Source organism: Oryza sativa, chromosome 1 (assembly GCF_034140825.1).
Source record: "Oryza sativa Japonica Group chromosome 1, ASM3414082v1".
Lineage (NCBI taxonomy): Eukaryota > Viridiplantae > Streptophyta > Magnoliopsida > Poales > Poaceae > Oryza > Oryza sativa.
The window spans coordinates 28,463,312-28,475,145 of NC_089035.1; the positions used below are offsets into that span (position 1 = coordinate 28,463,312).

The 11,834-nt window shown below is 46.2% G+C and overlaps 2 protein-coding genes across 2 annotated transcripts; both read left to right on the forward strand.

Annotated features, from left to right (window-relative positions):
• The first annotated feature begins 319 nt into the window (after positions 1 to 319).
• On the forward strand, positions 320 to 3,210 carry LOC4325269 (uncharacterized). Its single transcript, XM_015774217.3, has one exon. The coding sequence runs from the start codon at positions 350 to 352 to the stop codon at positions 3,050 to 3,052; it is 2,703 nt and encodes a 900-aa protein (XP_015629703.1). The 5' UTR covers positions 320 to 349; the 3' UTR covers positions 3,053 to 3,210.
• A 4,480-nt stretch (positions 3,211 to 7,690) lies between these two features.
• LOC4325270 (uncharacterized) lies at positions 7,691 to 11,486 on the forward strand. The gene has a single exon (XM_015771792.3). It carries the CDS (start codon positions 7,811 to 7,813, stop codon positions 10,712 to 10,714), a length of 2,904 nt encoding a protein of 967 aa, XP_015627278.1. The 5' UTR covers positions 7,691 to 7,810; the 3' UTR covers positions 10,715 to 11,486.
• Positions 11,487 to 11,834: the final 348 nt, after the last annotated feature.

Here is an 11,834-nt window from a genome sequence, read left to right on the forward strand (position 1 = left end):
ACTTCACACCGTCAAAATATATCATGACAATCCATTTGCATTTTGTAGTAGTTTTTGTTTTTATTTTGGCCCGTAGCCCGTTAGTGCGACAACTAGGTCAAGTAATCGATACTACTCCAGTAAAAAAGATTGAGTAGGAAACTTCATGCAGAATGGGTGGCTATCATGGTGAAAATGACATGCGTTATACTAGTAGCTATAAGTGACAAACTAGCATCCTATGTGGTGGACTGTAAGACTGATCGGACCTGTTCAGCCTCGATCTTGCAAGTTGATCCTATCATGATCATCCGTGCCAAGGGCGGTGATAAATACCACAAGACCACACCTTTCTTCCCAGCAAACACAAATGGCACCATCCAAGAATACCATCTCTTATGCTTATCCCCTTTGCTTCATCTTCATCCTTTCCACCACCACTCTATCTGTGGCTATTTCCACCTCCTACTCTTCTCGTTGCTCCTCCCCGTCCCCTGCATCCGACTACCATACTGACTATGTCGACACCCTTGCACTCCTCCGCTCCTTCCAGATATCCATCGGCTACTTCTCTAGCGGAGGCAATAGCTTATTCTCTGCTGATGATGACTACGTCAATCCCCGCTCGTTCTCCTTTGTTCCCCATGGTGTTTTCCGCACCAAGGACCCAACTATCATCCACCTAACTGCGACCCTTGTACTCTCTGGCCCTCGTAGCAGCACTTACATCGGCCATCACCACCATCGTTACTCTATCACCCAAACCATCTCGTTTATCCTTGATGGTTATTATTCTTTCACCTCCAATGATCTTTGCATGGTTGGCTTCGGCACTAACTATGCTGCAGATGGCTCTATAAAACTACATGAGGATTCTGTCCTTCGCCTATGGGTTCCTCGACCTTCCAAGCTCACCAACCCCTTAGTTACCGGTCACCTCGAGGGCACCAACTTTGAGACCATCTCGCTTGTTGCTTACGACGAAAGCGACAACTATGTGTATAGTGAGAATGCCCTCTGCCCACCATTCATGTTGGAGAATAGTATGCTTGAACAGGCTCAGGCAGTCAAAGAAAACTTCAATTGTGACCAGCTCAAGACACATCTTAGAAGGTTGTATAAGCTGGAATACATGGTTGATGACCCCTTGGCACCAAGAGGCTACAATATGTGGTCGCACGCCACTAGAATGTACATCAACCACGTGCACTGCACTGCGAATGGAGCAGTGCGCGCTTATGTGGAGTTCTACAACGACACAAAAATGTTACCATACAAGGGTCGTTTCATGGTTGTAGAGGAGGCACTTGTTGCTGATGGGTATTGGGACCCAACAACAGGTCAACTCTGCTTTAATGCTTGTCCAATTGTGCGCTCGGTGTCTGGGTTGTCCCATACAAATTTTGTGGTGCAGGACTGTAAGATCAAGATGAGCTTCAGGTTTGTGGATGTGTGGACAATCCGTGATAGGAGTGTCATTGCTGGAATGCTTTGGAACTCAAGCCAAGGGATTGTTAACAACTCTCGAGCAATCCCCGGTATTATATCAGTGTCGGGTATCCAAGAGCACTGGGAAAATATCTCTCATGTGAAGTACACTTACACTGTGGTTGATGAGGCAAAGAAGCACTACATCAGTTCGGGTTTGAGCAACAAGAAGAAAAAGATCAAGGGGTCATTTCCTGGCAACGGTACCTACTCTTACCATGACTTAGAGTTCCGTTTCATTGCGAACCATGTTGGATCTGGAGATGCCTATCCTATGACTATTGGGTCAATGATGGTTTATGAGGATAGGCTAGCAGCTAATGATTCTTTATCCGACCCTATGGTGGTTGGCATGAAGCATGAGCTGTTGAATGTCAGCTATGATATACGTTATTATGCCCCGCCGGAAAATTGGATTCGACCTAAGAATGGATCATACTCCATTAGTCTTCATGAACGGCGAATCTCAGCAGAGGGTATATATGATCGTAAGAGGGGTACCTTGTGCATGATCGGTTGCCGAGAGATAAATAGTTCGACAGATTGTCTAGTTTTGATAACTGTGCAATTTTCTTCTCTTGATGCAAAGACGCAGGGGCATGGAGTGGGAGCAATCAGTAGCTTGAGAGAAAAGAATGACCGTCTTTTCTTTGAGAAGATCGATATCACTTTATACGGGATGTACACAGAGCAGCTCTTTGAGGCAATATCGAGGATGGACATGGAAAGCATCATGCTAGTGCTATCAACAACATTGTCTTGTGTCTTCACCATTTTGCAGATTCTCCACACCAAGAAGAACCCTGAGGTGCCCCCAGCCACATCAATCACCATGCTTATCACTCTAGCCTTGGGGTACTTAACCCCTCTTGTGCTCAACTTTGAGGCTTTGTTCTTGAGCAGAAGAAAGCAATATGTTCCATTCTTTAGGAACAACCGGGTTGAGTTGAACGAAGTGATGCTAAGGGTTCCTACTTTGATCGCCTTTGTGTTACATCTGCGGCTTCTTCAGCTGGTTTGGTATGGCCGAAAACCAGACCACCAGAGCAAAGCTGAGACATTTTCTATTGCCAAGAGGAAAGCATTGCAAATATGCTTATCACTTTACTTTCTTGGAGGAATCCTAGCTGGGATCATCCATATTATAAATGTTCACACTAGAAGGGAGAGCCCAGTAGTTGTTCGCATCAGCCAAGAGCCGGCTACCATATGGGAGGACCTCGTGTCATATGCAGGATTGATACTAGATGGCTTCCTACTCCCTCAGATTATCTTCAATAGATTGTCTGGCTCTAGAGTTCAAGCAATTTCACCATGGTTTTACATTGGAGGCACCTTGATCCGTGCCATGCCCCATGTCTATGATTTATCCAGGGCTCAAAACTATATACCGAGCTTGAGGTCATCTTATATATATGCAAACTCTCATGATGATCTGTTCAGTGCAGCATGGGACGTCATTATTCCGTTGGGAGCAGCTTTGCTAGCATTGGTGTTATTCTTGCAACAAAGGCTTGGAGGTGCATCCTTGATTTCATTGCAAGGGAGCAGGTTGGGCTCCTATGAAATGGTCTCTACTATATAATTTATTTAGAAATTATGTATTTCCATATTATAGATAGACTGATATTGTAATCAATAGTTTGGAATTGTTAATTGTTAATGTTTTCGTCTGTGAAATTAATATTGAAAATATAAATATAATGACTTGTGGATAAGTTCAAGTCAGGTGAGCTTGAATAATTTTTCCTTTCTTGTTATGGAATTTTGAAGGGCCATGCAAGACCAAGAATATAATTTTCTGTCCAAAACAGACGGGAATACAAACGTATTAACATAGCAAGGGACGGACTAATAACACGTCGGTCGGATGTGGTCTTTGTGTGCGTCTCCCGAAGATGCCTCTCAGCTGGTGTACACATTTTTCAGTTTTTCTCACCCCAACCAAATGGTCAAGGATCGGAGGACCTGCTCAGTCCAAACCGGCATTGGCACGGCATGTCGCCGTCTATCTGCTTCACCATGTCGCACGCGGATCTTCTTTGGCAAGTGGATCATTTTACGCTTGAGAATTTAGTAGATTTAGCTTTAACTAGTGGGCTAGCTTAGCTAGCAGCTTCACAAAAACTGAAATGGTTGACGTTTACTTTGAAGAGTACGCATGCGTTTGGATAGATAGTTGGACCAGATAGATAAATCCATGCAGCCTTCCTCTCAATATCCCCAAGACTGCTGTTGACTTGCCTTGCGTCATGAATATTCAGTTCAATTTCGTATAGTGACGTAGAAGGTGTTAGTCCTTGTTTGCTTGTTCGTGTATAGCTGTAGGCTGTAGCCAGAATTTAAATTTACAGTCGAATTTTTTGGGATATTTACATCATATTTTATTTTACACCTTTAACTTTTAAACTACTGACAATAAGTTCTACCTATAGACTATTTTTAATTGCTTTGTTATTTTTCTACGACATTATTTTCCACCTGACTTTTAAACTACCAAGAGTAGATTCTACCTCTAATTTTTTTTAATTTCTTTGTTATTTTCCTACGACATATCATCCGTAACTTAACCATCATAGCCATAAAATGGTTCGATAACCAAAAATGTAAAAATTATTTCATAAACATGCTAATAAACTTTAATCTAGTTGCACATAAAATTACTTTCAAACAAATGTTTACTTTTAGAAAATAAGCACTAGTCTAAAACTATACGAAAAATCACATAAAAGAATTAAGAGATTTTAAATCATGCATTTTCTTCCACCAAAATCCATCATCCACTGTCCCATTCACCAAGTCTTCAACTCCAGACAAGCAAGTCAAACAGCGTGGATAAGGGTCTAATGGAAAACCTCCCCGGACCAAAGTGGGTGGCTGAAAAACAGTAAAATTTAGTGCGCACTGAAAATAAGTGAAATACTCTTGGATTGGACAACCGATACAGCTTAGAAAATAACGGGTGCCCTCCGTGTTCGCGTGCATACTCCCTGCACACACTGCCTCCGTCGCTTATTAGGCTTTCTCTCCATTCTACTGCTATTGCGCATATGCTCCCCCCCCCCCCCCCCCTTCTCCTCTCCTTCCTGTCCAGTAGTATTAGGTATCTCATCAAACTTTAAAATATATTTTCTTCTAAACTATTCATCTAATTTAAAATCTAATTTAGCCATATTATTTATTACAATTAAATCTTTACAGTAAGATCTTGTACGATTATATTTTGATATTTATTTTATTTTTATTGCAATGGATTTAGTTTTATATTGCACACTATATTCTTTACATGTTTCGGTAAGTATTTCTTCATGTTTCACTGGGATATTTGCACATGTTGTATTCTTTTGGATGTTTCAGTAAATATTTTATTATGTTTCAACGGTTATAATATATGCATGGTATAGAATATGTTTTAAGATAATTAAGTATATGTAAATATATAGTATGTTTCATGTGAGTTTTTTATGTTTAACTCATTAGTACTTAATGTTTCGTGTAGTGGTCATTAGTATTACAATCAATATTTTCTTAATATCGCATCTATCTGAAACATGTTATATATGATCTGAAACATATAATGAGCAAGTAATGAAACAATTTTTTATAGGTGATGAAACAACTTAATTTTTTTCAGAGAAATATAAGCATGTAAGATCTTGTGATTTAATTGTAAGAAATACAACCGTATAATTGGATCAAAGAACGGATAGATAATTTAGCAAAAAAAATATTTAATGTTTGGTAAAAAGAAGTATATTTATATAAAGTAGTCATGGAGAGGAGAGAGGGCATTCCACATCAAATATACTCCCTTCGTCCTATTTTAAATGTAACCATGATTTTTTCATGCACAACTTTAACCGTCCATCTTATTTAAATTTTTTTTGAAAAATTTAAAAACATATTACGTATAAAGTACTATTAATATTTTATCATCTCATAACAATAAAAATACTAATTATAAAAAATTTCAAATAAGACGGACGATTAAAATTGGACACAGAAAACTTATGGTTACACTTAAAATGTGACGGAGGGAGTAGAAAGCAGTAGCAGACGTCCCTCCAAAATGCATAGGAGCACGCTGCAACTGCATGGAGCCATATTTGAGCATTCGATTTTTCACACATGAATCGGCCGCCCGATGCATAGTTCCCTTCAAAAAAATAATAGTTTTTAATGTATGACGTAGTTTTTTTTAATAACATTTGAATATTATTCTTATTCAGAAATTTAATATGAATATGTTGAAGTATAAATAATGATTATAGTTTCTTCTCTGAAAAAATAAATTACAACAAAATAAATAATATTTTTATTTTTTTAATAGGATAAATGATTAGAATTACTATTGGGAGCTCCAAGCGCGAAACGTGTATCAGCCAGGCCCACCTCACCCCACGTTCCATCATCTCGCTCCCACCGTTATCGGAGTAAACGATTTACTTAGATAAAAACAGCTTCTCTGGTTACGATCCCACCCCACGTCCCATCATCCCACTCCTACCGTTATCGGAGTAAACGATTTACTTCGATAATAAAAACAACTTCCCTTTCAATCCCACCCCACGTCCGGCATCGTGCTCCCACCATTATCGGAGTAAACGATTTACTTCGATAAAAACAACTTCTCTACTTCTGGTATATATTCTATTTTTCCCGTACCTAACCAACCACTCTCGCCCCCACTTCATTTTTTTCCTTTTTTTTCCGGATCTGAATCGATCCACCATCCCAGCCCATAGATTGGCAACGCACCATGGAGGAGGAGGACGACACCGTGGTGGTTGATGGCGGTGGCCGGCGAGCGGTGGCCAGCGGAGCTTGAGGCGAAGGCACTGCTTCAGGTCTCGCTGCCGCAGCATCTGCTTCAGATCGATGCTGAAGAGACGTCTGGCCCATGGAGAACGAGGTGGACGTCGTGGGGACGGTAAGTTCTCTCAGCAATTCCTAATGAGATTCTTGGTTTCTTGCAAAAATTGTATACAATCTATGATTAATTAAATTCTTTCTCCTTCTTGATTCTATGCCGTCTGACTTCGATTGAGTTGAGCACTCATCTTGGCGTGCTTCTCTATTCTCCCTTGCATGGCGGAGATCCTATTTATCATAGTCAGTCGATTTGGTAACATCGGCAAGAAATTGTGATTTGTTTCATCACATCTGTCGTTGCCTAGTTTATGACAGTGAGATGGTGACAACAGCAACGACGACCTCCATCTTTGGCTCCGTCGCTGGATCCGGCTCCTACTGAGGTCGCAGCGGGCAGACTTGATGCTGCCTCGGCTCCAGCCTACATCTCCGCTGCTTTGTCTTCTTGCTCTCTCTAGCAGAACAAAAACTCCATTCAGCCGTCACAAGGAACTGGCCATAGCGTGTATTGTTGTGTTTGTGTGTAAAATTTTTATTCTTGTGCTTTTACTATGATGTGCATGTAAAATCTTTATTTTTTGTCCTGTGATTTAGGATTGAGTGATTCAATGTATAAGTAAAAAATTTATTCACGTATTGTTTGAGGTAAACTAATTAGGCCCAGTAACTCCCTCCTTATTTATTTTCCTTTTTTTCTTGCTTGATGCATTCACTGTAAGAAATCATCAACCAAGGCTAGCAATAATGCAATTACTATAAGTTAATGCTCCATCAATTTTCATTTACATCGACAGTAATACGAATACTACAAGATTTGATCAACCAATGTTGTTCATAATCCAACTACTACAAGCACATGCACCATCAATTTTTATTTATGCCGATAGTAACTCGATTACTACAAGATTTCACCAAGCATGGTTGTCGTTAATCCAATTACTACAGGCATATGCACCATCAATTTTCATTTACATCGACAGTAATTCGATTACTACAAGATTTGGTCTCAGTTTGTTGCACACCATATCGTAACTACATCGATTAGAAACAGAGATAAACCAATTACAATGATTATTTTCAACCGACCACCGATTTTACGGATCTGTAATTGATTTACCCCAAATTCAAATAGATCTAATCTACACAGATCGAACGTGGGCAACCGAACACTAGTTTTTGCGGACTCTGGGCGCGATGTGCGGTGCTCGGAACAATATCCCGCGCTCAAGCGCTCGGAATAGCGCTACCGATAAATGATTAAATATAACTAAACTGTCAACGACATAATGCATTAAATCAGAGGTTAGTAGTAAAACTCACGGCAGTGAACCATCGTCTGAGAATATCTGGTCCTGTCGCACTCGCACCATAGCTTCTGTGGTGCACAGTGCACTCTGCTTCTTCGCCGTCGCCCTTCATCTTCATGCCTCCGTCGTCCTCCTAGTCCTCATCTCCGGCGCATCACACAACAATGGCACCGGCCAAGAAGTCCCCTCGCCCTTGCTGCCACGTCTCCTTCCTCCTCCTCCAGCTCGTGCTCCTCTCCGTTATCGTCTTCCCCGCCACCGCCGCCGCGGCGTCCACCTTCCGTTGCTCCAACCCCTCCCCTGTACCCAATGAGGTACCGGAAGGAAACGACGCGCGCGAACTCCTCCGCTCCTTTCAGATCACGACGGGCTACTTCTCCGGCGGCGACCGTCTCTTCGCTCCCGACGACGACTCGGCCTATATCCCACGCTCGTTCGCCTTGTCACCGTATAAGGTTGCTCACACCACCGATCCGGCCATCCTCGAGGTCGCTGCCACGCTTGCCCTTTACGGGCCATCCAGCGACCATGGCAGCGGCGGCGGCGCCCGCCGACGGCGCCATCGCTACTTGGTGAGTCAGCTGGTCGCATCTTTCGTCCTCCATGGATACTACAGCTCCGCTTCCGGCGAACTTTGCGTTGTCGGCGGCTCTGGCAGCTACTCCGTCGATGGCGGCTCCGTCGAACACCTCCGGGACGTCAACCTCCACCTCCGCGTCCCGAACGCTCCCAGCCTCGCCGACCCGTTCGTCACCGGCCTCCTCGACGGCGCCGACTTCGAGACCATATCCCTCGTCGCGTACGTCGAGAACGACCGCTACGTGTACAGTGAGAAGAGACCGTCTTGCCCGCCGCCCATGCCGGCGCACGCCGCGCGGGGCGCGCTCCAGGCGCTCGAGGCCAACTTCTCGTGCAGCCACCTCAGGGAGCTTTTCGTGAGCTCCTACAGGTTGGAGAACACGAGCAGCGACGCCTCCTCGCCTGCAGCAAGCACCTTCCAGTTCCCGCTGAGCCATGGCGGGCTTCGCATGCTCGTCAACCAGATGCACTGCACCGCGAACGGCTCGGTGCGCGCCTACGTCGTCTTCTCCAACTACACGGACTCAGAGAGACGGTGGCGGCGCGACATGGTCATCAATAACCGCTTCTTGGTCAAGGAGGAGGCCGTCGTCGCCGACGGGTACTGGGACTCGACGACGAGCCGGCTCTGCCTCAGGGCGTGCCGGGTGGCGCACTCGTCGGCGGCAGAGACGGAGCTGAAGGTGGGCGAGCAGTGCGGCCTCGGGATGAGCTTCTGGTTCCCGGCCGTGTGGACGATCCGGGACCGGAGCATCGTGGCCGGGCTGCTCTGGAACGCGAACCAGGAGGAGAGCGGCGGTAACAAGCACGCCGGTGCTTCGCTCTCCGGCGTGATGTCGGTGTCAAGCATCGACGGCGACGGGTACAACCGTAGGCGTAGCAACCTCACCGACGTCAAATACAACTACACGATGGTTGAGAAGGCGAAGAAACAGTATCTCAGCTGCAAGTTCAGCAAGAGGAAGACAGGACGGTTCCCAGGCAACAGCAGCATGTACTCGTACAGCGACTTCAGATTCGACTTCATCGAAACCCTGGGCGCTGGAGGACAAGCGTCTCCGGTGACCATCGGGTCGGTGATGGTCGACGGCGATCAGCTGGCAGCAGAATACATGTTCTTCCGACATGCCATGGGAGAGATGAACAAGAGCCGGACAACAGTGGTCAGGATGGATCATTCCCAGCTGCTGAATGTCAGCTACGATATAAGCTATCGTGTCCGATCTGCAAATTCGAAAGCACGTAAGAACAGTTCATCATTATTTTCACATCCCCTGTCAATTGAGCGTCGAGAAATTTCAGCCGAAGGAGTGTACGATCCAAAGACAGGAATCCTGTTCATGGTCGGCTGCCAAGAGATCAATGGCTCCTCCACTGACTGTCAAATACTGGTAACAGTTCATTTTGCCTCTTTGGATGCCAAGGGGAATGGTCACGGCAGGGGGAAGATCAGTAGCACGAGAGACAAGGCAGATCGTCTCCACTTCGAAGCGATGGACATCACCTTGTACGGGATGTACAGGGAGCAGATCGGCGAGTCGATCTGGAGGATGGACCTGGAGATCATCATGGCGGTGGTCTCCGCGACGCTGTCGTGCGTCTTCGCCGCGCTGCAGATCCGCCACGCCAGGGCGAACCCCGCGTCGGCTCCGTCCGCCACGTCGGTCGCCATGCTCGCCGTCCTGGCCCTGGGCCACGTGACCCACCTCGCGCTCAACGTCGACGCCCTGTTCGTCAGCAGGAGGACGCACTACATCCCGATTTCCGCCGATGGGTGGCTCGAGCTGAACGAGGTGATGCTGCGTGTGCCCACGCTGATCGCCTTCGCGCTGCACCTCTGCCTCCTCCAGCTGGTGTGGTCCAGCCGGCGATCGGCCCCCCGCGCCATAGCCGAGAAATGGTCGGCCGCCGAGAGGAGATCGCTGTGGATCTGCCTGCCGTTGTACCTGCTCGGCGGCCTCCTCGCCGGGGCAGTTCACGTCATCAACAATGGCCGTGCTGCAGCGGAGAACTCGCTGGTCGTCCGTGTCGCGGGCGATTCGGGCACGCTGTGGGACGACCTCGCGTCGTACGCGGGGCTGGTCCTGGACGGGTTCCTCCTGCCGCAGGTGATCCTGAACGCGTTGTCCCGGTCCAGGGCGAGGGCCATCTCGGCGTGGTTCTACGTCGGGGTGACCGTGCTCCGCGCGGCGCCTCACGTGTACGACGCGCTGAGGGCTCGCGGCTACGTGCCGAGCGTGAGGCCGTCGTCGACTTACGTGTACGCGAGCCCACGCGACGATCTCTTCGGCGTCGCGTGGGACGTCGCCGTGCCGTTGGGGGCGGCGTCGCTGGCGCTGCTGCTGTTCTTGCAGCAGCGGCTTGGAGGTGCCTTCTTCGTGAGGGGCAGGAGGTTTGGTGAATACGAGATGGTGCCCACCACGGTTAGCTCCCATCAGGAGGGCGACAAGAAGATGGATCATGAACGCGGGGATGTTATAGCAAATTGAATGGGAGATTATTTTAAACTTGAGAGGATACTGTCCCGTTATTTACATGACATTTAAATGGTTATAAAAAATAAAAATAAAAATATAGACTAATATGTGATAAATCACTACACAAGTTTAAATTTAACTTCTACAAGTTGCAACGAAAAAGTAAATTTAACTGTTGTCAGGGTTATGGATACCACATTAGTTGACTAAATCTCGGCAGGACCCACCACATACCATGTCCTATACGGAAACAAACTGCGGATAGAGGAGGAGTTCCGGATAAGAAAAGACAACCAGAGTTCTACATGGAAACGACAAGGACTATTCAGATTGTATTCATATTGGTTTCTCTAGTTCTACTTGGACAAGGGGAACCTATGGGTATAAATACAAGACCCCCTAAGAGGAGAGGGGACACAGACAACATAGACGCCACAAGCCAATACAAGCCAACATACGCTAAGACAAGACGCCAGATATCGACTTCAGAGATAGGCACGGCTAGTCCTCTACGGTGTCTCTGGATACTGATAGGAGAGAGATTGCGCTATTTCTGATCTCGCCAGACACGGATTCGAGGAGGAAGACTACCCTGTTGTCGACTACGAGTCAGAACTACAGACCGCTATATCGACAACAGTTAGATAGGCTACCCCAAATATTGTACTGGTGTGATTATGATGAATAAAAGTAATGACCGGCTTCGGCCAACAGGATGTAGGGTTATTACCTGATAATTCAGGGGCCTGAACCTATATAAAAATCCCTGTCTCCGTCTCTTTTACCTCAGTCTCGCATAAACCGTAGTACCAACGATCCCATACTATGCAAATACTGGAATCGCGACATCACACGTAGACAGTGGCGCGCCAGGTAGGGGACTTTGCTGCTTCAGGATTTCGACGATATGGGTTCAAGAGATGGATTCTCCAACAACAAACTACTCGACGACTTCGATTGGGGGGAGATCAAAGCCGACCGGAGTATGTCTTCCGACTAGATCGAGATTATCGCCATCAACAATCCAAATTCCGCCGCGTAGACATCAGATTGTCGGTCGCGTGTTTTCACCGGCTTATGCCCGAGGATGGAATAACGGAGTGGTGGACCCAACTCGGCAACAGAGCGAGGA